We start from the raw sequence: 24,910 nt of genomic DNA, 5'->3' as shown, positions 1-24,910 counted from the left end.
TGATTATCGTCACAGATGACGCTCCACCGAGACCCATCAAGATGGGAGATGCAGGATAGGAGAGGAGGCGTGGAAATTGTGAAAGCAAACTCTACGAGGCATAATTGCTGACGCTTCATGATGATTTTATCCACCCACCTCGTATGATAGCTAACTACTAGAGGAGACATGTGAATGAAGATGCATTTTTAAATAAACTCTTCTCAAAGGAAACATCACAAGTTTAAATCTTATTATCTCTATACATTTTCAGTGTTAATCATGCTGTTAACTTGGTGTCAATGACTGCCTAAGTGATTCTACATCACTCAGTAGTATCTCCTCTGCTTTTGGTTTAGTAGACTGTGTATTTTTGAATTAAAAGCTTCTATATATTTTCAGTTTTGATGCGTTATTCTTTTCAGCCTCTGCCTATTGTCTTGCAGGAGAACGGAGTGGAGTTTGAGGCCTGTTTGGTGGCGCAGTGCGACGCCCTCATCGACGCCTTGAACAGACGCAAGGCCCAGCTGCTGTCTCGAGTGAACAAAGAGCACGAACACAAACTGAAGGTGAGTGAGCATGACCGGACAAAAGAAATATACATCTCAATGTGTCAGATGGATATCAAGTGTTTCAAAAAATCTATGAGATGGTGTGTACATTCACAAGAAACAGCATTTTGTTGGAAAATATAATCAAGAAGGTGAAAAAAATAAAATAAGCAGAAGTGTAATGTGAATATGGCTGTTTTTGCATTAAACGCCTCCTGTTTGGGACGTGGAAAAACAGTCTGCAATAATAACATAGGCTTGACTAAAAGAAATACACCAATATTTGTGATGAATTTGGTATTTCAGGCATTGTTTGAAATGTTTGTAAGTTGATGTTACAGTGGAAACTGGTGCCTTCTTGATTGGTAAGAAAATCAATTCCATACTGATAGGAACTAAAAGCAATTGCTGCCTGGAAGGACGGAAATTAATCTAAATATTAATGGTTTGTGTCAAATGTCATTTATTTAAGCTTTTTCTGCAACTCTTGCATTTCAGAAGATGTCCTCATTGCAGGTTTAAGATTCAGCACAGAACTAAACAACCTACAAATGCACATTTTTTAGATTTAGCATAAAAATGAAAACTCAATTCCAATGATTTCAGAGACATAAAGTGCGACATTTGTCTTTACACCGTGTGCAACACATTGAACGAGGGACATAACCGACAGATGGAGTCAACAGGAGGAGGAGGGAGAGATACATTTGTGCTGTACAGCATCCAATTTCACGCTTGGACGCTCTTAGAATCAAGGTTTCACACGTGTAGGTGGTTTGAGAATCACAGCCTGCGCATAGAAACATGTGAGCACTCTCATTTTTCCTCTCTTTCCTCCATATATGAAATATTTAGATATGAGGCATTTCATTGAAGTGCCTCATAAATCACTCACAAATTGAAAAACTCATTTTCATTTCATTCACGTTTAATTCTCTACAAGGAGGACCTGTCTCTTTTCTTTTGTGTGTATTTTTGAGATTTACCTTTTTTTTTCCATTTGAGAGGTTTTGTAACTGAATTTCTCTTTTATTTTTCTCTCTACACATTTACAAACTGGGCTTAACATTGAAGCAAGAATTCAGTAGTTTTTTGTTTACTTGCCAAGAGTTTGATGAGAAAACCGATACCACGCTCATATGCTCCCGGAGTCATGGAGTTATCACCATGAGGTTACCAGTCAACCAGACACTCCAGGAAGTTACTGCTCTTGAACAAGAAACTATCTGGCTCATAACCCCCCAGTAAAACCCCAACAAGTTAAACAAGCAAGATATAACCTGTTAATTAGTGAGGTTTGGAGGGGCTGGTAGGCAGGTTTCCATACCCTCTGCTTGCAGTCTTCATGCTAAGATAAGCTAACTAGCTGCTGGCTCTAGCTCAATAGTTGGCGAACAGACGTGAGAGTGGTGTTGATCTCTGCATCTAACTCTGCTCTCAACCAACTATTTGAATTATTTATTATTATTATTTTAGTGCATCCAAGTTTTAAATTCAAATATTTAGAGCCAAAGACAAAGTTGAATCAGACCACCACCGTCCCTCCCTCTGCAAAGTAACCAGGGACAGTCCTGGAGGACAAAGGACATACACTGACACTCTGAGCAGTGTGTACTCCTCCCAGTATTCAGCTGCAATTATGCTTCAGTCAACAAAACTCGTACATTTTGCAGGTTAGAAATATAAAACCTCTCACCCTCACAGCAGCTAGAAAAGCTGCAAACTGTTACACTCATTGCCTGCAGTGTCACAAATGTCTAAATTCCAGCAGCTAGTACTTAGTTTTTTTTTTTTTTTTGTGTGCCTATAGATGGAACACACTGCAACATGTTTACGGCTGCAGCTCTAAACTTGCCTGATCAGAAACTGCAGCGCTGCAGGCCTAGTTTTGGGCGACATTGTGCTCTCTTGAAATGCAAAATCTGTTCCATTAATGATTTATTGGCTGTTAAGTGATGGATGGATGTTTAATGTGGGGCATCGGACACGTTTACACCTCCAAGACGGAGGAATGTTAATGTATCTCAGCGCTGATCTGATCCCACCTGTCAGATCACTGCCTCCATGTGTTCTTCGCCGAATCTTAATGCCAGAAAGACACATTTCCCCATGACGGATCTGATATTCTTTTTTGCTGTGCTGCTCACGCACTTAGGGACACTGCTTTCCATCATAGGAGTTTCCCACAGAGTCAAGGATGCAAGAAACTCTCAGTTTCACATGTTCTGTGTTTGTCATCTGCTCCCGCAGGGTAGCATAGATCATTTGAGGTAGATATCAGCTGAAGTAAAAGGAGGGGGGGGGGTGATAACTGAAGGCATGGATTGTTTTCTGGAGTAATTGGAGCTCCTCTGACATGGCCAGTCAATGGGATGCTTTCTGCTTCATTAGCATGTGGCTCATTGGCGGAGGTCATCCTGCAGCTATAATTGAATGAGACACGTTTCTGTCCCGGTGCACTCCTGATGGTAATGTAGCTCTTTGTGTATTTTCCAGATGTACCATAGCATCTCAGATGAAAAGCAGAGTGTTGCCAGCTTTGCATTTTATACGCGTCCAATTAAGAAACTAATGAAGTGCTCTAATTAATCCTGCTGATGCAGTCACATGAAGCTCTTTTTATGAGGAGAAACCATAACAAAACATACAATCAATTAAAACAAATGTATACCGCTGCAGCTGACTTGGCATCTCCGACAGAACTTCCTGCTGCTCTCCTCCTGGTCCTGCACGCTGACGCCAAAGCCCGGTCGCCATGGTGACCAGGACGTGTTGTGCTTGTTTGAAGCTGTGGAGGCGAGAGAAGTAGTCCTTCATAACATGAGTCAGGTTCCTTTTTTTCTGCACTTCAGGAGGACTGACCTATGTGTTTGTTCATAAAGATAGCAGAGGAGGAAGGTGGTTTTATGGCGGTTTGTCACACTGAGCGGTAACAAAAGCTCCTTCGCTCTGTCTCACTCAAACATCCATATAGTGGTGCTCTGCAATTTATAGCCAAGGCAAACTACCAAAACCCTTTTCTGGGGGCCCTGATACTAAATCGCTTTTTATATTTAAACTTAAATATATATTTCTTTGTAGAAAAACAATCAATTTCAAATATTTTTAGTCTTAATAACAATCAGAATCAGCTTCTAAATCCACTATGTGTTATCTGTGTGTAACAGTCGAATGTAAAGACATAAATACCGAAGGCACAGCCCTGTTTATAGCTGACTTCATTTCATCTTAGAATGGTAGCACTTTTCCAAAGTCTTTAGACTGGTTTTCTATTTTTCAGCCATTTTTCTCACTTTATGTCAGTAAATTATGGAAATCTACTTAAAAATAAAGCTTGTCCTCTTGGTTTTTGTATTGATTCAACAAACAAGATTTAAGAAGGTAATTTGTTTCCTTTAGACAGAGCCAGGCTAGCTGTTTCCCCCGTTTCCAGTCTGTATGCTAAGCTAAGCACCAGTATAGTGCTTTAATATGGAGAATGTATTTAATATGATCAAACCAAGGCACACTGTCTCTGCTGTCAGTCCCTCTCACTGTATTTCCTCAGGGAGATCTGAGCTCACAGAGTTGGCAGTTAACTGGTGAGGGATTCTTCTGAGGAATGATTAGAGAAACACAAAGTGAATCAGAAAGTCAGTCTGCGTCTTCTGCGTTTTGCCACCGGATGCTCCATCCTCTGGATACCCAGCCCGGGTCGTTTAATGAGTACAGCTGCACCGAGGCTATTTTTATTTCCGCTGTCGTGATTTGCTGACCTCCCTGTTGGCTTCTCGTCATCTGACTAATTGTGTTGCTCCAGGGGATCCCCTGCTCCCCGGGGTCCTTCTCATTCAAGCACTCAAACATGGGGAACAGTTTGGACTGTACAGACATGAACTTTTTTGAAAAACCGGAGGCAAATATCGAATGATTAATTCTCTCGCTGTGAACAAAAGTTTTTATGGCTGTAGTGGGATCTGCAGCACAGAGGATGAACATGAACTACTTTAGACTGCTGCTGAAATCAGTATCGGGGGATTGTTCATCAGTATTTTCCACTAATAGTATGTTAGTACTTGGTCGAAGAATCTACTTTTTGTCGATCGACAGAAAAACAATTTCAGGCTGCAACTAACAATTATTTTCATCACCTAGCAATCATTTAGTCTAAAAAAAGACAATAAAATAATAAACAGTGTGAATTCCAGTTTCCTAGAGTCTGATCAACAGTCCCAAACCCAAATTCAATTTTCAACTATATAAAACAGATTAAAAAGCTGAAAATATTTGGAGATTTGAGGTATTCTCTACTGAAAAATGAGTGAAAGTAGTTACTGATTATTATCTATTGAGTAATTGATTAATCGACTAACTGTTTAAGCCTAACTCATTTTAGTAATTTAGTATTGAGCTAAAAAAAAAAAGCAAAACAGCTCTGGCTTCTAAAATGTGAGTGCTGCTTTTCTTTTGTTTTATATTATTATATTATATATATTTGAGGTAGGACTTTTTGTCGGCCTTTTCTGACATTTCATAGACTGAACGATTCAAAATTGAATACAAAAATAAATGACAGGTGAGTCAATAATGAAAATAGCCCAATATCTGACAGTATGCGACCCTTAAATGCCATTGAATGTCTTGTTATGTTTACATCAATAGAAGTGAAGCTCATGCTTCCGTTACATTTCCCCTGCGTCTCTCTGAGTAAGAAACACATTAATGCCGAGCAGGAAGCGCCCTGATCCTCGCTAACAGCTGAGTGTCGGTGGAAGTGTCACTTGTCACTTTCTCTGACCGTCACTGCAGCGTGTGACATACAGGAAGCAAAGCAGGAGGGGATTTTAATCCCTTGAGTCATGTTTCCCATCACAATCCCTCTTGTATCTCTTTTTGTCTTCCTTCTCTCCTCTCTTTTTGTACCTTTATTTATTCAGGGAAGGTTCACTGCCTCTCTTTTGCAGGATCACATTTACACAGTTACACATTCATACCTGGAAGCTGCCCAGTACAACCACAGTCTGATCTGCTGGCCACTGAGCAGCTCCACTGGAGCTGAGTGCTCAAGGGCACCTCAGTGGTGGTAATGAGGGAGGGACAAGCGCTGCTCTTTCACTTTCCCCACTCAGATTTTATCCTGTCGGTCTGGGGATTGAACCAACGACCTCCCGGTCAAGCTTGCGTCTCTAACCTTTAGGCCAACACTGCCTCTTACTACTCTCCCTTTTATCAACCTCTTTTGCCTCCATCCATTTCCCTTCTGATGTCGCTTCACTTTCTTCTGCCTCTTTTACCCCATGTCAGTATCATTAAATCGTCTTTATGCACTTCCATAATGTCAAGCTGTCATGGTTTGTATGCCATGGTCCTGACTGACTGTACACAGGCCTGTGCTGCTGCTGTAAATGGAGCGGTTAGGAGACTGCAGCCCCAGTATCTCACAAGGCCAAAAGTGCCGCAGTGGCCTAATAATTACAACAGAAACTCATAAAACAGGTTATATATTTCACTAAAGAGGCAGCATGTCCTACAGACTCACTCACAGGACAATATGTGCAGCTGTTGAGGTACTGGATAATAATGGCCACTTTTTAAGTATCTAGCCTTGTTTGGCTTGATTTTTACGACACAACTTTGGTTTACACGCTCTCATAGAGTTGTTTTCGGTTGCAGCAGGCAACCGTTTGTCGTGAAAATGCTCTAAAAACCCTCTGGACACTACCTGCTCAGTGCCAAACGGCAGATTTAGCAGCTAAAGAGGCAGATATTTCCCTCAGGAGTAGGAGGAGACCAAAAACCGAGCTAAAAGAGAATAATGTTGGACTAAGATTCACCAGGTTTTGCTAACAAGTTACCCATTTCACCTTAGATGTTGACAATATGTCAATGTTGTGTTTACAGCTTGTTTCCACTGCCCCCATCTGGCACAAAAAAACAGTGACTGTAGGTTTTAAATATAAAAACAATCCCTGTTTAAGAATCTATTGTCACGTCATATTAGCATCTCCTTTTATAAAAAAAAGAGTAGTAACATGTTTTAGTGAGTCAAATGGCAAGAGAATACATTTCTCACCTCAGTCCTTGGATGAAGAAATGTAAAGAAAAGCTGATGTTCCAAAATGAATAATAACTGCAAAGAAACATATTCCTGTGTGTGTCAGCGCTCTCTGAGCATCAGTTTGTATTCATTTTGCCCTCTCGTTGTTTGGGATTGTTTGAGCAGCGTTGTCGAGCTGCTGTGACTCTGTATGACGATGTGTTTAATCACCATGACAGCCACATATGTCTGATAGGACAGAGGACGCAGTTTGTTTCCCCCCCCCCGTGAGCTCCCCCGTCATCTCTGCTGCTGCAGAAACTGTGGCCCACTTACACAGCCTGCTCTGCCCTCTACCACTGTCCTGCACTCTCTCCTAATTCATTACTCCCACATCCCTTCTCTCAAGATGCTTAATTTCCCCCCACCTCAAAATGCTGCTGTCCCTTCATTTGTGTTAAATCCAGGTGAATGAATCTTCCTCACACTGATTATCCAATGATCAGCAGGCAGAGCGGTATTGCCAGTGGAAGTTTTTATATCTTAATCCGATGCTGATTTAAAGCAGGTTCCAGGAAAGATGACTGCAATGCTGAGAAAAGCTGTTCAGTAGGCAGCGAGTGTCGAGTCTGAGAGAGAAGGGGGAAAGGAAGGACCAGGGAAAAGGACAAGATATGATAAAAAAAAAAGTTCTCTGCAAAATTCCTCCACATGTATTGTCCCCTATGGATTAAGAGATTGTGATTCCAGCTGCATACAGAGGAGGAGTGACAGCAACTCTGATTCTTAAACAGGCAGCGACAGCAGTGAGAAACACTTCCTGGAGCCCTGCCAGGCCACTGCAGGGGTGTGGATGTTCCAGGCGTGACACAGCAGGCAGGGTTTGGCCCTCAGCCAGAGAAAAATAGACCCAATCATCAGAGCTGGAATGAGATTTCCTTTCGTCATTGTATGGGAAGAGAGGTTAAACACGGTCCTCATCTGGCTGATTGATTACAGCAGCAAAAGGGGGAATAATTAGAGTATGATTAGCTCTGTAAATATTTATTTACTTGAAGATATTCTGTTTGCAGTTACTATTTAATCCTCTTAGAGTGCAATCAGACCTGCAATTTGTTTTATTTGGAACCTTGGAGGAGAAGTTGCATTTTCATGTTTAGTTTATTAAAGTTCACGCTGTCTTAATGTGAATGGACCGAAGGATTCATTTTGCAGCCTTTTAGTTATGATATTTTGGCAGAGTTAAGGAGGTCTAAACAAAGTGATTCCAGACTCTGTAAGCAGCTGGACATGATTGATTTGTTAGGGGATTTTGCTTAAATTTACCTTCCCTGGCGTTTGCAGCAGATAGGAGCACACGAGGAAACGTGACGATGAGGAGATCAGATGGTCCTTAGTGGTTCAGAACTAAAATCTGTATTTTCAAAAGTCTCCGTGCAGTTTGTTTGAAGCTGCCTGCTGGTCAAATTGTCTTCAGCTGCCCAAACAAACTAAACTGGGAACAGAAGTTTTCAGTTCCCTGATGTTTGAATAAAGCACGACAAACATGGAGGGGTGCCCTAACAAATGAACTGAAAAAGCAAAGTGATAACATAACACAATCGCCCTCTTCGATCCCTTTTTTCCCCTTATGCTGCGCAGCCAAGATCATTTAAAAATAAAAGGAAACTGGATGATGAGTGGTTAAAACATTGATCATTCTGTGTTTGGGACACTGGTAGCCTGAAGATGATTCTGCCATTTTGACCACAATCAATATATTTGAATATTTGCACACATAATGTTAGGGAAGGGTGATATAGCGATATATACAGCATGACACGATACAGATTTATCAACCACTAGAAACGTAGCCAGATGTTGAGATAGCTGTGCCTTTAATATCTGCGATGTAGTGTGTTGTTTTGGACATTATGCAATTTATAGAAATATGAGATTCATTGGATAATGTTCCTGTATTTGTCAGGTTTTTATTTCACTGTAGCAGCCCGAAATAAATCTGATCTGGTTATCTCAGCTGTAAATGGTTTCCCAAGAAAAATGAATATATTATAATATATGATGCTACAATCCTGAACTCTTCTTACTAGGGGTGTGGAAATTGAATCATTGCATCGCTGCATCGCGATGCGGACCTAGACGATTCTCTGCATCTATGCAATGACAGACCATAATCGATTATTGCCTACTGATGTTACTTGTTGATTTTCCGGTCGCTGCTTTTTACGTTTTTGCCTTTTGTCTGTTGTCGGCCGTGTTCAAACTCCCCTACATTCAGGAAGTGTCTTTTTTAAGAGCAGATACAATAAAAAGGGGAGTTCATATATATCTGACTGCTTGAATTTGCTGATAAAAACCATGTGTAGCAATATATAATAATATTGAGGAGGCGATGCATCGGGACGCATCGTGATGCGTCGGGATATCGATTCTTATTGTTGACAGGATAATCGTAATCGAATCGTGAGACCAGTGAAGATTCACACCCCTACTGATTACAGTAGTAGCCTGACTCTATGTGCCTTACAGTAATGCTACATACAGAATAGTCTCAAACTGTATGAAAGTATTCACAATTTGTTGCATGTCAGGGTGACAATACTTGACTTGACTTCAGTCATCAGTAAATCATCTTCCTCTATTCTGTCGGCCTGCAGAAAGGATTTTCCTCTCCATTCAGCCTTGGAGCCCCTCAGATAGCAACAGTGAAGTTTCTGTTACCTAGCAACCCTCGGTCCAGCACCTCTGTTTATTTCACACTGTTGCGAGGAGGCTCGGTGGACATCAGTAGTGTCAGCGGCGGAGTGGGAATCTCCCATGTCTATCAAATATCCAATCAAATCAATCAAATATCTTGTTGTATGTGCGATAAGGAGGGTTTCTTTTATTGATTTAAATCTGTTCCATTGTATTCAGATTATGTTGTGGGAAGATGCATTATGAATATGGGGAGGGCAGCAATAGAAACTGATAGAGGACAGATTTTACGGATGTCAAATGTGTTTTAGGAGAAAAAATTCAATAACTGCGTACAGATAATTTAGAAATTGCTACATGTCTTGATTCTGTAGCTGCTCAGAAAAAAATGTTTGGCTCATCTGATCTCTGATGTAACCGGCGATGCTGACAAGCATTCACGTGTGAAAACAAAATGTCACTTTCCTTCCGTTAACGTCAATAACAGGATCATGTCGCCAGTGTCCCTTCAGCCTCCTCTTACTCCTTCAATCTGTGTGCAAGTCTCAAGAGGGAACAGATTTACTCAATCAAACACTTTGACAATCCTGCTGCTAATCTCATTATTGGTATTACTGCTGGTCGTCTCATTCAGCGTCTCTTCATCCATTAACAGCCATGTTTAATCTGTGTTCTCCAGCCTCCTCCTTCAATTTCAATTCTCTGTCCTTCCTTTCGATGTTGTCATGTTTATTTGCCTTCTCTGTCTCCTCTTCTTCCCTCATTTACAACATTTCTGCCATCTTCTGCATATTTACTCCCCTCTAATTTCTCTGCATCTCCAGTCGTCCCTATTCTTTTTTGTCCTATTTATACTCGACAGCACTCGCACACTTTATTAAACCCTCTTCTGTGTATTTCATTCGTGTTGCACTCCAGAGTAATTACAGGAAAAAGGGTGGTGATTAATGTATGATTATCTTCTGTATGCTTGTTGTTGTTGTATTATACATGCAAAACTTGATTCCCTCGTGGCTGTTTTCTTCTTTTCTCTACCATCATCCCTCTCTTTTTTTTACCCCTTTTATTCCCTAGGTGGTTCGGGATCAGATCTCCCACTGTACGGTGAAGCTGCGTCAGACCACGGGACTGATGGAGTATTGTCTGGAAGTCATCAAGGAGAATGACCCCAGTGGTTTCCTGCAGGTAAACTGCCATTTCCATTCCCCAAGTACGGCTGGGCGATATGGAGAAAATCAAATGTCACCATACTCTTGACCAAATATCTCGATGTCGATATTGCGACTATATCGTAGGGTTGGCAGTTGGTGCTTTCACAAAATATTTATTTTCTCAAGGAGATTTTAGATGAATTATCAGCAGTAATGTGAATATATTGTTTAAATGTGTAAAGGCAAATAATAAAACGGCTAGAATAGTCTGGAAATTCCACCGGATGTCCCTCATTTCGGCCAGATGTCCGTCACCTTCCTCTTACTTTGTCTTGGCGTTCTAAACTCCGGTGGATTTCTGAGGACTATGGTTAACTGCTCCTCAGATCTCTGCAGGGTAAATCCAGACAGCTAGCTAGACTATCTGTCCAATCTGAGTCTTCTGTTGAACGACTAAAACAATTTTTGAACGTACACGTTCCACCAAAACAAGTTCCTTCCCGAGGCTATTTTGCAGAGGCACCGTTGCTTCGTACGGCAATTAGCGTCGCCCAAAACGATTGTGATTGGTTTAAAGAAATGCCAATAAACCAGAGCACGTTTTTCTTCCATCCAGGAATGCTGTGTGAACTAGCCAGACCCTCCTCCGCAGCGCTGTGGAGGAAGTCTGGCAATGGAGACTATGCATCACATATCTGGAACACATCTGGCGACTGATCTAATTTGAATGTTGTCCTTTAAAGCTGCGATTTTCACCCATTTTGTTACTCATAGTGGTTGATTTAGTGACATTTCTCTGGGCAAGAAAACATATATTAAAAAGAGAGAAATTCCTCTTAAAAACCCGGTAAATTACTAGCTGAGAATATGACTCAGACCTAATACATTTTAGATAAAGTTGAATTTCAAAGTGAAAAATAAGCACAACCAAAACTGAACTAATAGATGCAGTTGAAGTTAGTTTATTTGCTGTCAGGAGATGATTTCTCTGCCTTTGCTGAGCAATTTCACCTTGTTAAAATCTTGTTGACAGTTTTATGGCAAAAAAACTTCAGTGTTGAGCTGAATCTGATGAAATGATGAGCAAACACAGTATCACAGTATATCAATGTATGTGCTTGACATTGGCCTGTGTGGAGAGACCTTTTACCCATTATGGTGAAATAGTGGGGAAATACAGTATGTTAATACGTTATTACAACAATAAGTTTGGTGTTTATGTCAGTAACATTTCCTTTCCTTTAATTTTCTGATAATGTCCTAATTATTTCCTTGTTTCCTGGTAAAAGGCATTCAAGAGAATGGGTTTTCTGGCAGACAAATTTACATTTTTTAGCTGATTCCCAGTACCGTTTCAGTTAGTTTTAATTGTAAATAAATGTGTTGTCCTCAGATCTCGGATGCCTTGATCCGGAGGGTCAGCATGACAGAGGGCCAGTGGGGGAAGGGAACCCTCACCCCCAGGATGACCAGCGACTTCGACCTCACTCTGGACAACGGCCCCCTCCTGCAGACCATCCACCAGCTGGACTTTGTCCAGATGAAAGGTAAAAAGAGAGGAGATAATGGGTACAGACACCTCAGGGACTTAGACAAGAGTGGGCTAGAGGAGAGAAGGCAACTTTCTATAAATGCAAAGAAGCAAGATCAAGCCCTCATGAGAGCTAAAGTCTTCTCGACTGAAGACAGGAAATCACTACCAGCCTGTGGAGGAGCTGTTCTGTAGTCAGACTGATCTCTGTTGTGAAAAATCACTATATATACCTGCAGTGTTTGCAGTACTGAATTGTTGGTTTATAGTAAGGTTTTGGACTCATTTTACCAAGAGAATTGTTAAAATCTGAATGTTAAAACATAATTTTACCTATAATATTTCTGTATGTGGTATCTTTGTAATGTATTACGGACACTAATGGGCTTTGTTTTTGTAAAACGGTGTCTTTTTTTTCTACAGTCCCTTGAGTTTGCCGTTGTAATTTAGAGACAGCTTTTTTTTTGCATATGACCTCTTAATCTTTTAAAATCACAAATTGCTGGATATGTGCTTAGACATTTGTGTTTGGTTTGATACCTGCTTTACACAGTATGATATCTCTGACACACTGAAGGTGTTTGCTAAAATATTCTGTAAATTACTCAGAAAGTCAAAGAGGTTTGGTGTGTTTATATTTGTGATATGGATGCCTTTGATTATTGACTTATACATTCATAATTTAATTTATAAATAATAAATATTGAACATGTCTTTGTGCACTGCAGAGTCATATCCTATGTGTGTGTGTGTGTGTGTGTGTGTGTGTGTGTGTGTGTGTGTGTGTGTGTGTGTGTGTGTGTGTGCGTGCGTGCGTGCGTGCACGTGCGGCCGTCCTTTCATATCTCACTAGACTGTAATCTGGCTTGGTTTTTCTTCTCCTCAGTCCCAGCTGCTCCCATGCTCCAGCTGGAGGAATGCTGCACTCAGAACAACAGCGCCACGTTGTCATGGAAACAGCCGCCGCTCTCCACCATCGCCGTGGACGGATACATCCTGGAGCTGGACGATGGAAACATGGGGCCGTTCAGGGTAGGTTTCCCTGAGCAGGTACTCTTTTGTCTCCGCCCGTTAGGATTTATCTGTCGACTTTAATAGGAGACAGACATTACTTTTACTTGGAAAAGCTCAACAGGGGAATCTTTGTTGGATTTACATTTAAATTACAAGAAAACAAGTGGAAAAAAGGACCAGTTAGGGTAATAATTTACCTTTAGAGAACACCACCCGTCTCTCTCTCTCTCAACAAAGACTTCTTTATTCGGTGCCAGGGAGGACACCAGCTCAGCCAGGGGAATGTGAAAGCAACGCTTTGTCGCCTTAAATCACTCTCTCGTACCACGCAGCTCTGAGTGATATTAGAGCAGCTCATGTGACACACTGTAGGGACACAACGTCAGGAGAAAGGGTCTGTAATGCAGCTGCCAGCTGGGATGATCCCGTAGGAAGTGTGATCTGGGATCAAAGCGGTAGTCAAACCCTCGCCAGAGGTTCATCATGTAATCCATCCAGCTAAGACCCTCCTCAGTTCTCTATACATCCAGGCCCCTGCTTTGTTATAATGGCAACTTAAACCCCCTGAACAATACTCTCAGTACAATGGCAGAGGATATCTGTGTCCGGCTTCTAAACCTGTAAAGTTCCTCTATACAGTACAGTAGGCCTGTTGGCTCTCATAACATTCAATCTGGGAGATCTTTCCACTTTGTTAAACGGATGTTAAACGTTGGGATGAATCCCTTGGCCAAGTAGTTTAGATCATCTTAGATTCCCCAATTTTAGATAATGTATTCATCTAGAAAAGTATGCAAAAGCAGCCTAGGGTTTAAAGGCTCAACAGAGCCTCGAAACACAACTAGATCCAAATTTTGTCCCCATATTTCAATCTCAGCCTTCTCTCAAATGTTGCCATCTTCTAATAGCTCCTAGGATGCACACCTATGTCTATCAGATTCCTCTAAACAACATAATGAAAGTGGTTTGAATAGAATTTTCTGTTTGTGTAAGTGTTATTGACATTTACACTTCTAAGAACTGTAAACAAATGTCAACTTTAGGGCTTTGTGAGTAGGGTAGAGTAGAGCATCAGCTAAACACACCCTGTGTAATGTGAATGGTCCAGCAGCTGTTTGTAGAGGCATCCCGTTTTAATTTGCTCTCTGAAGCCAGCTGTCTGTCTGTATGAGCCTTCATCCTTCTGTCTTAATCACAACTGTTGCATAAGAGGGTGATCATTTACATCCAATCTGCCAACAGACTCACCAACTGCATCCGCTGACTGCTAATTGGTTAACAGTCGATGCCAAATTATGTTACAGCTTGTAGACATTTGATCAGAATTTTAACTGTTAGCTGTTAACATTTAACTGTTCAGACTTAATATGGTATTTATTCTGTTTAAAGATCCAGTGTGTAACGTGTTTAGAAATACGTTAGCCGGTAAAGGACATACAGGACATACTGCTCCGCCTTTTGCGTTTTCGCTGTCACATGATAAACTCACAGGTGCTGCTAATACTGCTAATGGGTATCGTAGCTTCCCGGCCCCGGCAAGTTTGAAGAAGGAAACATGGAGGACCACACGTATTCAAAATCCAAATTTCAGGAACAGGAGTCTTCTTCTTCGCCCAGAAAAAGAAAAAGGATATTGAAAAGAGCAAGAGACCGGCTTTTTGAAGTGTGAAGGCTACCGTAGCTGTAATAGGCCTACGTACTTTGAACTGCGAGTTGATTGCGATATGTGATCTCAACACTAGATGGGAGAAATTCCTACACATTGGACCATTAAGTTGACTGTTTTACTAAAGGTTTTTGTGTGCTTTAAATTGTCTTTAACTTGAACCCGAGTCATTTTATGTCATACCTATATCTGGTGCTAAATTTTGCCAAAAAACTATTTACTTTCCGATTTGTGAGAGGGAAGTTTTCCTTTCTCCTCTGAGTCATCCAGGCTCGCCAACGCAGCATCACACTGAGCTTGGCAAGGTGTGTGTCCCCATGTCTATTTATACTCCGGTGTGGGCTGCCTCACCCACGCTGAGTTGTACAAACTCACACTCTCGCTTATTACACTCAACCGCCCCAAATCCAAATGGGACGCTCCTTCAGAGGCAGAGCCGTGCGGATTAAAAAACGAAGCAGGGCTCTCTCTGTGTCATATTTACGCACTTGATGTATCTGCCAGCTTAACAGGAAGCATTTGTGTGTCTTTACAGGAAGTGTACGTGGGGACGGAGACCATCTGCACAGTGGACGGGCTCCACTTCAACAGCACATACAAGTCCAGAGTGAAGGCCTTTAATGCCAGCGGAGTGGGCCAGTACAGCAAGACACTGATCATGCAGACCTCTGAGAGTACGTTAAGCAACTTTTCCTTCTCATACTACTAATTAAACTGTATGTCTTTAAGGAAAAAAAACACATTCTCAAAATAGAATTCATTTATTGTTCTGATCTTGGATTGTTCAGTCTGTATTTAGAATAAAATTGTCAAAAAGAGTCCAGATAGAGCCGAGACTCAAGTCTGAAACAATAGACTCATCCGTGCTTCTTCACTGGCAGTACTGAACTCAGCCGCCTGCATATATTTGTTATTAAGCAAACAAACGTTATCGACAGTATTTATCTACACTTTTCAAAGCAGCAGGTCTGAAGTAGAGCTCGGCAGATTTATCTGCCAACAAGTGCCAGGAAATGGCAAACTAGGTTTGAGTTCATTGCGAAACAGTGTCACCACACCACTTTTTTTCAGCACTTTTGCTTCGCCAAATGCCTGCCACATGTTTGTTACTGTATCCCTGTGTTTCCCAGGCGTTGTAACACCGTTCTTACTCTTTGTTGTTATTGTGCACATTTTCTTTTGCATGATTAGATCCTGGAAAGTTTCTTGGTTACTTTTCTCTTGATATCGTATTGGATTTATGCCATGACGAATCCAATCTGATTGCCCAGGATGTTGTGCTCTAGCAAACAGCTGGCAGGTATTTTATCACAGGTCTCATAACGGTAATAATATAATTTCGTAGTTACTATCACTTCCTGAGATCACAGACTAGAGTCTCGGCTCAGTTTCCTTCTTCTTTTGGATGTGAAGCATTCATTAACAGCACAAAAGTTTGACTGATCTTACGAAGATCTTAAGAATAATAAATTGTTGCTTCCAGACTTAAGCCTTGCATCTTCAGAAAGACAACTTCTTAGAAATTTAGGGGAAAGGAGAACATATTTGGCCACTTCTTTTGCACTTTTTTTTTCTTATTTCAGATTTAAAACCATGCACTTTGAGTTTTTTAATGATGGGTTCAAAGAGATATCAAAGCGGGCCATCAAACATCCTCAATCCTCTTTTTTTTTTCATGTAACACAAACATAATAACAGTAAAAGCCTCCAAAATATCGATTGCAAGGTTTTAACCCAAAAGCAGCAGCGGGATATGAACTCTGTTTGAGGGTGTGTTTGAGCCTTTAAACCAGGTACATCCAGTAGCAGATGGTTTGTACATAATCCACCCATGTGCTTGCTTTCCCATTAGTTAAATGCTGCTCTGCACACAGGGAAGCTTGTCATCCATCAGTGGACCTGAAAGCACCAGACAGCCTCCCTACCTGGCAGAGAGAGCACTCAGCAGCTGCTGGGGGCTGCACAAAGTGATCTAACCACTGAGTGTTTTTGCAGAGATCTGTCATCCTTCACCTGGACAACTGGCTTTTGATTTTGTCGGTTTTATGTCCCGCATGGAAAGAAGGACGTTTCTCCGTCAGAACTGTCTTTTCCTTTATTTTCGTGCTTGTTCTTTTGAAGTCTCCCCTGATCTGTTTCTAGGAACTCTTTGCTTTTGTTTTAAAGGATCTCATCTGTGCTGTTTTGGCTTCTGAGTTGAACCAGCTTCCCTGATCAAACCTGCTTTTTACCCTCTCCTCCGTCCCTCCCGACCCCTCTACACTGTCTGCTTTACTGCTTCGCTACGCTCTACTCCTCCTTCCCTCTTTTATTTCTCCCCTTTTCTCTCTCCTTCTCTACTCCTCCCTTCATTTCACATTCCAGCTGGACTCCCTCCATGTGATATTCAATCTATAGGCACAGGTATGGACGGCTCTCATTGCTGACTGTTTCCACACTAATCCCCCCTCGTTGCCATTGCTTGTGTCATCAGTGCAGTGCTTCACTCTCAAACCAGCAGGTGGGCAGTTTGCTGCTCTGTGGGCTGCACTTATTAAACATCCGATACAGGCTTCTAATAAATGTCTTTGTTTTATTTCCTTTGGGAAATAAAGCTATGTAATGAAACTTTACTGCACATGGTGACACCAATGAAAGATGGTAGACGAGCAAGTCCAGTGGAGCCCATATAAAGCGCAAACATGCATCTGTTAAACTCCCATATTTCTCTGTGTAGAGTATAGAGCTATGTTAATATACTTACAACCCTGTGTCAAACTGTTCTGGCTTTGCAAGAGCTCACAGCAAGTAAAAGGGTCACCTCACCCAAATTACAAAAACAAAACGAACCCCTAGTGATATCAGTCCATGCAGATGGTTGTGGTTTTATTTGCTGAGGTTTTAAATCTACCCCACCAACCCAATACAATTAATGGATTTTGGACCCTGGACTCTGTGCTGCATAAATTAAAGCAGTATTAAATTAAAATGTTTGCCACTTGGGGGCAGTGCTACATTGACATATTATCATCCTATACAGTTTATGTGACGAACAATTAGCAAATATTTGCATATTTACACTTTCAGTAGACGCAGAACAGCATTATCATTCAATTGAAGTCGTGTTTCTGTCCACCTGGTGAATGTAGGTCCATTAAGCTCTCACAGAGACCATAAGATGCAGCTGAAAGCTCCCCCCCCCCCCCCTCCCAGTGAAAACAAACGGCAATTATCATTTCCAGACTGTCTGACACAGGTTTTATAATATTATAAATATTATTAAGATTATTAGGATTAAGTTATTAGTTAAGTTGTAGAGTATGATGTTAAGACTATTAACCATAATATTGATAGTGAATCTTCTTCTTCTCATCTTCTTTCATATGATTATGATTCCTTTCATTAAGTGTTTACAGTGTAACTTCCCCTCATCTAACCTCCAGCCTCTAGATTCATGTCACTGTCTTTTTAAAGTCATGACCATTGCATCAGGTGATATTATTGATGCTAAACAACAGTGTGTTCAACTTCTCCGTGTGTGTGTGTGTGTGTGTGTGTGTGTGTGTGTGTGTGTGTGTGTGTGTGTGTGTGTGTGTGTGTGTGTGTGTGTGTGCGCGCGCAGTCGCTTGGTTCACCTTTGACCCGGCCTCCGCGCACCCGGACATCGTCCTCTCCAACGACAACCTGACGGTGTCGTGCAACAGCTACGACGACAGAGTGGTCATGGGTAATTCTGCCTTCTCCCGTGGCGTTCATTACTGGGAAATGAGCGTCGATCGCTATGACAACCACCCAGACCCGGCTTTTGGGATCGCTCGGGCCGACGTGCTGAAGGACGTGATGCTGGGGAAGGACGACAAGGCCTGGGCCATGTACGTGGACAACAACCGGTCCTGGTTCATGCACAATAACTCACACACTAACAGGTAAGGAGTCCAAGTATTATTTCATATTATTTCATTTAAAAAAAATACTAAAAGCCCTGCATTCAACCCAATACAGGGAATTTTAATTGATTTGTGTTTGTGGTCCATTGATAAAAGACCGTAAGATGCAGCTGAAAGCTCCAGAAACTAATAACTAACTAACTAATAAGCTTGGACTTTTTTTGTTGTCAAATGACTATTTCCAAGTTCAAGTTAAACTCTGACATACAGTGTTTCAACTTTTGTATTTTGGGTGAACTAAGAATTTATAAGAGACAAACTAAGAATTTATTTTAAAAAGTGCCAATAAAAACATATAGTATAAGTAGCAATGCAACAATTCAAAAACACTCTATCACAAATAAAAGTCCTGCATTCAAACTTACTTGAGTAAAAGTACAGAAGTATTTTACGGTTGTAGCTGCTAGAGGTGGAACTAGTTTTAACTACTTTGCGTACAGTTGGCTAGTTTTGTCGAGTGGTTCCCAACCTAGGGGTTCGGGCCCCTCCAAAGGGTCACCAGATAAATCTGAGGGGTCACAATGGGACATTTTTTGCACTTTTCTCTCGTGTTTGCTTTCATGTGAAACACTGGATCATTTATTCAAATGAAACCAAGTTTAGAGGGGAAATGTCTGCTTGGTGTAACTGCTAACAACTCATAGATATGTGACATATGGCACAGGTTTTTTTGTAAGGGGTCACAAGCCAAAAAGGTCGGAAACCACTGGTTTAATCTTTAACGATGTGTTGTATTTCATAAGATCTTGATACTCTTTTTTTCATAATAATATCTAAATCTGAAATGTAAGTTTTTCAAATGTGGAGTAAAAACGACAACATTTGCCTCTGAAATGTAGTGAAGTGGAAGTAGCAATAAACAAGCCGAAAATGAAAATACTCAAAATTGTACTTGAGTACAGTAAATGTACTTTTTAGCTCTGTTAACATTACAGTTACAGGACGGGAGGACAAATATTCTGCAGGATGTTACTGACAAAAGCAGCAGTATGTCTGTCATATCTTCAGTAAATTTCTCTGGTTCAGGACGGACGGCGGCATCGGTAAAGGAGCTACAATAGGAATTCTACTGGACTTCTCACGCGGCATCCTCATCTTCCTCATCAATGATGAGCAGCAGGGTCCAGTGGCTTTTGAAGGCTTGGAGGGCGTCTATTACCCAGCTATCAGTCTCAACCGAAATGTCCAGGTACAGACTGATATTGCATATATATGAACTGTGGCTACACATTTCATTTAAACTACTTCCATTTCTGAATTGGAAAATTGGAAAATGAATCCCTTAACATATACATTTCTCCTTTGTGTTCTTCCTCAAGTGGCTTTAAATAAATGAATGAATGCTTATTAAGATTGATACCACTGTCATGTCTGTTAATATGAAGCTTCAGCCTGTTAGCGTAGCGAAAAAAACCTCTTTTCTACTTTGGTTTTTATACGAATTAAACACATGAGGGTTAGCTGTTTCCCCCTGTTTCCAGGCCTTATGCTAAGCTAAGTTAGCTGGTTGCAGATATAAGCTTCATATGAGGAGGGAAAGACATCAAAGTGGTATTGATCATCTCATTTACCCCTTGGCAAAAAAGCAAATAAATACTGAACTTTTCCTTTAAGATTGTTAAAATCTTCTGCTTCCAAAATGTATAACTATTTATAAGGTTGTTATAACCTGAGGACACATTATTCTTATTGATATTCAGACCTAAGACTCAACTATTTTTTTTATCTATGCACCATTCTATTAAATGGAAAAACAGCTCCAGGGGCTGCTGTTTTATAGCTGCTGTCCCCGGCTCTCCCTCCCCGAGCAGTGCTGCAGGCAGAAACTGAGATTTTTTACTTGTAGATCAACAAAGTATCATATGAGTGCAGTTATTATTCAGTAAAACTGCTTTTCAAGTTGTACAAATGTGGGCTCAGAAGATTAAACCTTTGAAGAGGAAGCTTCAAAGACTCAACAACAGTTAGTAGCTGAATTTCTTATTGCTCTCAGCCAGTTTTCAGATTTTTAATGCTGTCTCTGGGTGATGAAAGCCAAGCGTCTCCAAGACAAAACACTTCACTCACTGAGGAAATTGTTCAACAACTCCACCTGCTGGCACAAAAGAAAAAAAACAACCCTCTTTGCCATGATTTATATTATTAACCCATATATTTGTATGTAAATGTTGTTTTTCCAGATCACACTGCATACTGGTCTACCCATCCCTGACTTCTACTCTCCCGGGGACGCAGATCCAGCTGACTCTGTGTGCTAAAGACTCACCACCACCACCGGCTCGGGAAAACCTCTCCAGGATTTCCCAGGGTTCATCATGCTAGTCAATAACTATGATCCAACCCTCACCCTTTCCTTCCCTCCCCACCTCCTCTTGTCCCCCTGACCGACTGACCCCATGACTCTCTGTAAGAGGCCCCATCCAGCGCTGAGCCATGCCTTTATCATGCCTAAACCTTGGACACATGAACTATCTGCAGGACAAAAATGGACCGTGTTTTGCAATGTGTACCTTGTACTTCAACCAGAGGAAGATGAAATCTTGGAATTGTGTGCAGGGATCAGAATATCTGCTTAAAGGAATAGTTTGACATTTTGGAAAATACACTCATTTTCTTTCTTGCAGAGGGTTAGATGAGAAGATTGACACCACTCTTATGTCTGTATGCTAAATATGAAGCTAGTGTTAGCAGTCAGTTAGCTCAACCTCAAACAGCTAGCCTGGCTCTGTCAGAAGTTCACAAATATGTTGCCCAACCACTTCTAAAGCTCACTTTTTAAACTACTATATCTCATTTGTTTAATCTGTACAAAAACATATGTGTAAAAATTACATATTGTGGTTTTGAAGGCACAAATATAGTCACATAACAGCCCATAAAACCAGAAGGTCTCGTTTTTACGTTTCAATGTGAAACAAACATATAAAGATATACTGTAATGTGCTAATTAGTGAGCTGTAGAGATGCTGCTAGCCTGGCTTTGTCCAAAGCAGGCTAAGCTAACAGCCTGCTGGCTGTAGCTTCATATTTAGAGTACAGCCATGGAAGTGGTATCACTTTTCCTAAAATATTGAACCTTTTCTTTTTAAGGAAGGAGTTTGTTTTGTAAATGAGTTGACTTGGAAAAATTTGCCCCCAGCATACCATCAGCATACAGTTCAGTATATCTTATTCTTCATTCTTATTTTACATTAACAAGCACAATATCCTGTATATATTACTTTCCTGCCGTCAGTCATGAACATCCTGACACATTTAAAACACCAGGGGGAGCATGAGAGGGGGGTCTTTTGTGTGTTTGTGTGAATGTGTGTGAGGTGGGGGTGGATCGGTCGAGGCAGGTCAGCAGCTGCTAGCATCCCTGCACGAGAGCAATAGTCCGACTCTCAGCCGCGTCACTGTCCTATCCTCACCTGTGTACCTGAGATGCTTTTCTTATTGGCTTAGCTTGTGTGAACCTTCTGTATCGTCTGTAAAAAAAAAAAAAAAAAAGTACTTGAAGCGAGGCCTTCTTGCAGCCTTTTTCTTTGCAGTGCAGTTCTCAGAACAGGAGGGATGGATTTTGGTGTAATGTATCATGAAAGCGGGCGATTCCGTGTGTTGAAAATGGGTTAAAGATGATGACTGTGAAGCTCTTTGAATAAGGTGCTACAGCATTCATTCTGGCTTTTTTTACTGTAGGTGACTGAATCCTGGTAGTTTTGTAATATTGTTATTGAAATGATCTATTGCAAAGAGGTGTATAGCTAAGTAAGTTATTGATGTTCAGAGTTTTTCAATGAGAATTTGTCATTGTTTCTTTATTTCATGTATAGTTATTAACAGAAGGAAAGAAACTATATCTTTTGTCGCTTTGAAAATGTAGTTTGGAGTTTGTTCTTAAAGTGAAGAGGCTTTTCAGTAATCGTGAGAACCAGTTTATGTCAGACTAAAGCAACAGGAACGGTGATGATGTGCTGGGATGTTCCTGTGGCATCGCATTCGGGCAACAGCCTCCTCAACATGCAACAATCATCAACAAGCCATGCTAGCAGCTCTGCCATGCTGTACAGTGGTGCTTTGAGATAAATGCTAACCCTATTATGCTAACATGCTCACTGTGACAATACTAACATGCTGATTTTTATCAGGTATAACGTTTACCTTGTTTACCATTTTAGTTTAGCATGTTAGCTTGCTAACATTTGCTAATTTGCAGTATACACAAAGTACAGCTCAGGATGATGGGAATGTCATTAATTTTGTAGGTATTTGATCATAAATCAAATTCTATGACAAATTCAAATTTTGACCTGATGATCACCAACAATTCATCCTGAAGGAACCATTAATGTGTGTACCAAATTTCATTGCAATCCAACCAACATTTACTGAGATATTTCACTCAAAACCACAAATGTCAACCTCTTAGTGGCGCTAGAGGAAAAGTCAGAGGATCACCAAAGTCATTAGGATTCATCCTCTGGGGACCACGAATGTGTGTACAAAATGTCTTAGGAATCCATCCAATAGTTGTTGAGATATTTTAGTCTGGACCAAAGTGGTGGACGGACCGATCGACATGGCTATCCCTGGAAACATGCCAATAGCATGGTTTAAAGAGTAACTGTATTGTTGGACTGGAACTGTTGCCCTTTAAGTTGCTCAGAAACTTTTCCCAGTGCATCGTCGCTTTGAGACATACCATACGTGTCTAGCATACACATAAGGTGCTATCCTGTGTTTGAGCTTCATGGGTGTGCCTTTTCCCCTCTTCAGTACCCACAATATTATGAAACTTTGCTACAAACTAGATTCATTGCTTCAGCAGAGTCAATTGTAACATCTGTGATGCCTGACTTTACCTGCTGCTACATATTTTTTTCTATCGGCAAAGGGCAAACTCAACAATAACCATGTTTGTTATGAATATAATACCCACAGTATTGAAGGGAATATTACAGTCAGGTGTCTTTCTTAACTTTATGAATCCTATGTGATTTTTTTTCTTTCTTTCTCCCCTGGATTAATATTGATTGTAAATCAACTAAGATATATGGGTTGTGATATATGGCTGCTAAAATGGCTGCACACAGTAAACTATATACTGTAGTTTTCAGTATGATATGTGCATGAGTGCTGACAATTGTGATAAACCAGACTACTACAGCGTTCAGCAAGTTGCACGGCCTTTGCTGCAAGGATTCAAGCTTTGATTGATGCAACATTTAATTGGTGGTTTTTCATTGAAGCCTTTTGTTCGGTCCGTAATTATAAAGTACAAAAGCAACCCATTTAGCAGAGGGACACTGAGCTCGGACAGAGACAAGTGCCATTATCACAGCATTACACAACCTCAGATTCCAGGACAAATAAACCAAATGGCTTTAGTTCAATTAATCAGTTCATTAAGGGGATTTTTAAGTAAGAGATGACACACACATATTTTACTTTTCAACACAAATGATCTTCTCATGGAACATTTTCGGTGTGAATAAGTGAGGTTATATCTTTGATTGACAAATAACATAAATGTGTTTTTTCTCTACTGAACGGGGTGCTGATGTTAAAAGTGTGTGATTGTAACATTTATTCTTTCTAAACCAGCCAAATACACTTAAATGATATTAAACTTAGAACGGGGGATGATTTAAAGTCCATCCTACAGCCTCGTCAAACTTTTATGAATTATTAGAAACGTACACACAGTCGCTGGGCGACACTGGGTGTTATATATCCAAATGTACATACATATGTGTGTGAGTGTGTGTGTGTGTGTGTGTGTGTGTGTGTGTGTGTGTTACCTGCATTATAACCTCATTTTAACTCTAAAGTGATTTGTTTTGCCCTATTTGATCAGAGGTGGAATGTCATCACTCGATATTATTATTTACAGTGATGCTGAAATATGTCTATGGAGAATTTTATGACTATAAAATGAACATCATTATTACTATGATTTTAACACAGTATGGGTATTATGATTGTTATGATTATATGTCTTTCATTACCATATTACTGCTATTATTATGATGATCTGAAGTGTAATATGAGCCTCTGTTTTATTTTTTGTATTTGTGAATATTCAATAAATAGGTGTCAACAAGGTCTTATGTTGCCTGGAATATCTGTCTCTCTGTCTGTATTTTATTGTCTTACAACAATGAATCAAAGTAGATTAAATATGGCAATCTATCAATACTTAACTATATTCATTCATTATATCATTCAACAATATCATTTTGTATTATTGAGAATAACTGTTTCTTTTTGTTTTCATACAACTATCGTTCACTTTGAATGAACATAGAATAAAATATGACTTATAAGTTTAAATCACGGAGATTTGTGTGCACCTAAACTGCACAAAACTTCCAGTCCTTCTTATGTGTAGTCTCTC

General features: G+C 40.5%; 1 protein-coding gene across 1 annotated transcript in view; it reads left to right on the top strand.

Annotated features, from left to right (window-relative positions):
* trim9 (tripartite motif containing 9) overlaps positions 1–20,895 on the top strand; it is a 39,588-nt gene extending 18,693 nt beyond the window's left edge. The window contains exons 3-10 of the mRNA XM_078278047.1: positions 426–548; positions 10,318–10,428; positions 11,788–11,941; positions 12,812–12,957; positions 15,141–15,279; positions 18,207–18,510; positions 19,558–19,720; positions 20,712–20,895. Coding sequence (XP_078134173.1) covers positions 426–548; positions 10,318–10,428; positions 11,788–11,941; positions 12,812–12,957; positions 15,141–15,279; positions 18,207–18,510; positions 19,558–19,720; positions 20,712–20,789 — 1,218 coding nt within the window. The 3' untranslated portion in view covers positions 20,790–20,895. The remainder of the gene's footprint in view (positions 1–425; positions 549–10,317; positions 10,429–11,787; positions 11,942–12,811; positions 12,958–15,140; positions 15,280–18,206; positions 18,511–19,557; positions 19,721–20,711) is intronic.
* Positions 20,896–24,910: the final 4,015 nt, after the last annotated feature.

Source organism: Sander vitreus, chromosome 20 (assembly GCF_031162955.1).
Source record: "Sander vitreus isolate 19-12246 chromosome 20, sanVit1, whole genome shotgun sequence".
NCBI classification, from domain to species: domain Eukaryota; kingdom Metazoa; phylum Chordata; class Actinopteri; order Perciformes; family Percidae; genus Sander; species Sander vitreus.
The sequence above is the reverse complement of the archived record's forward strand: the minus strand, read 5'-3'. Positions and strand labels throughout refer to the sequence as shown.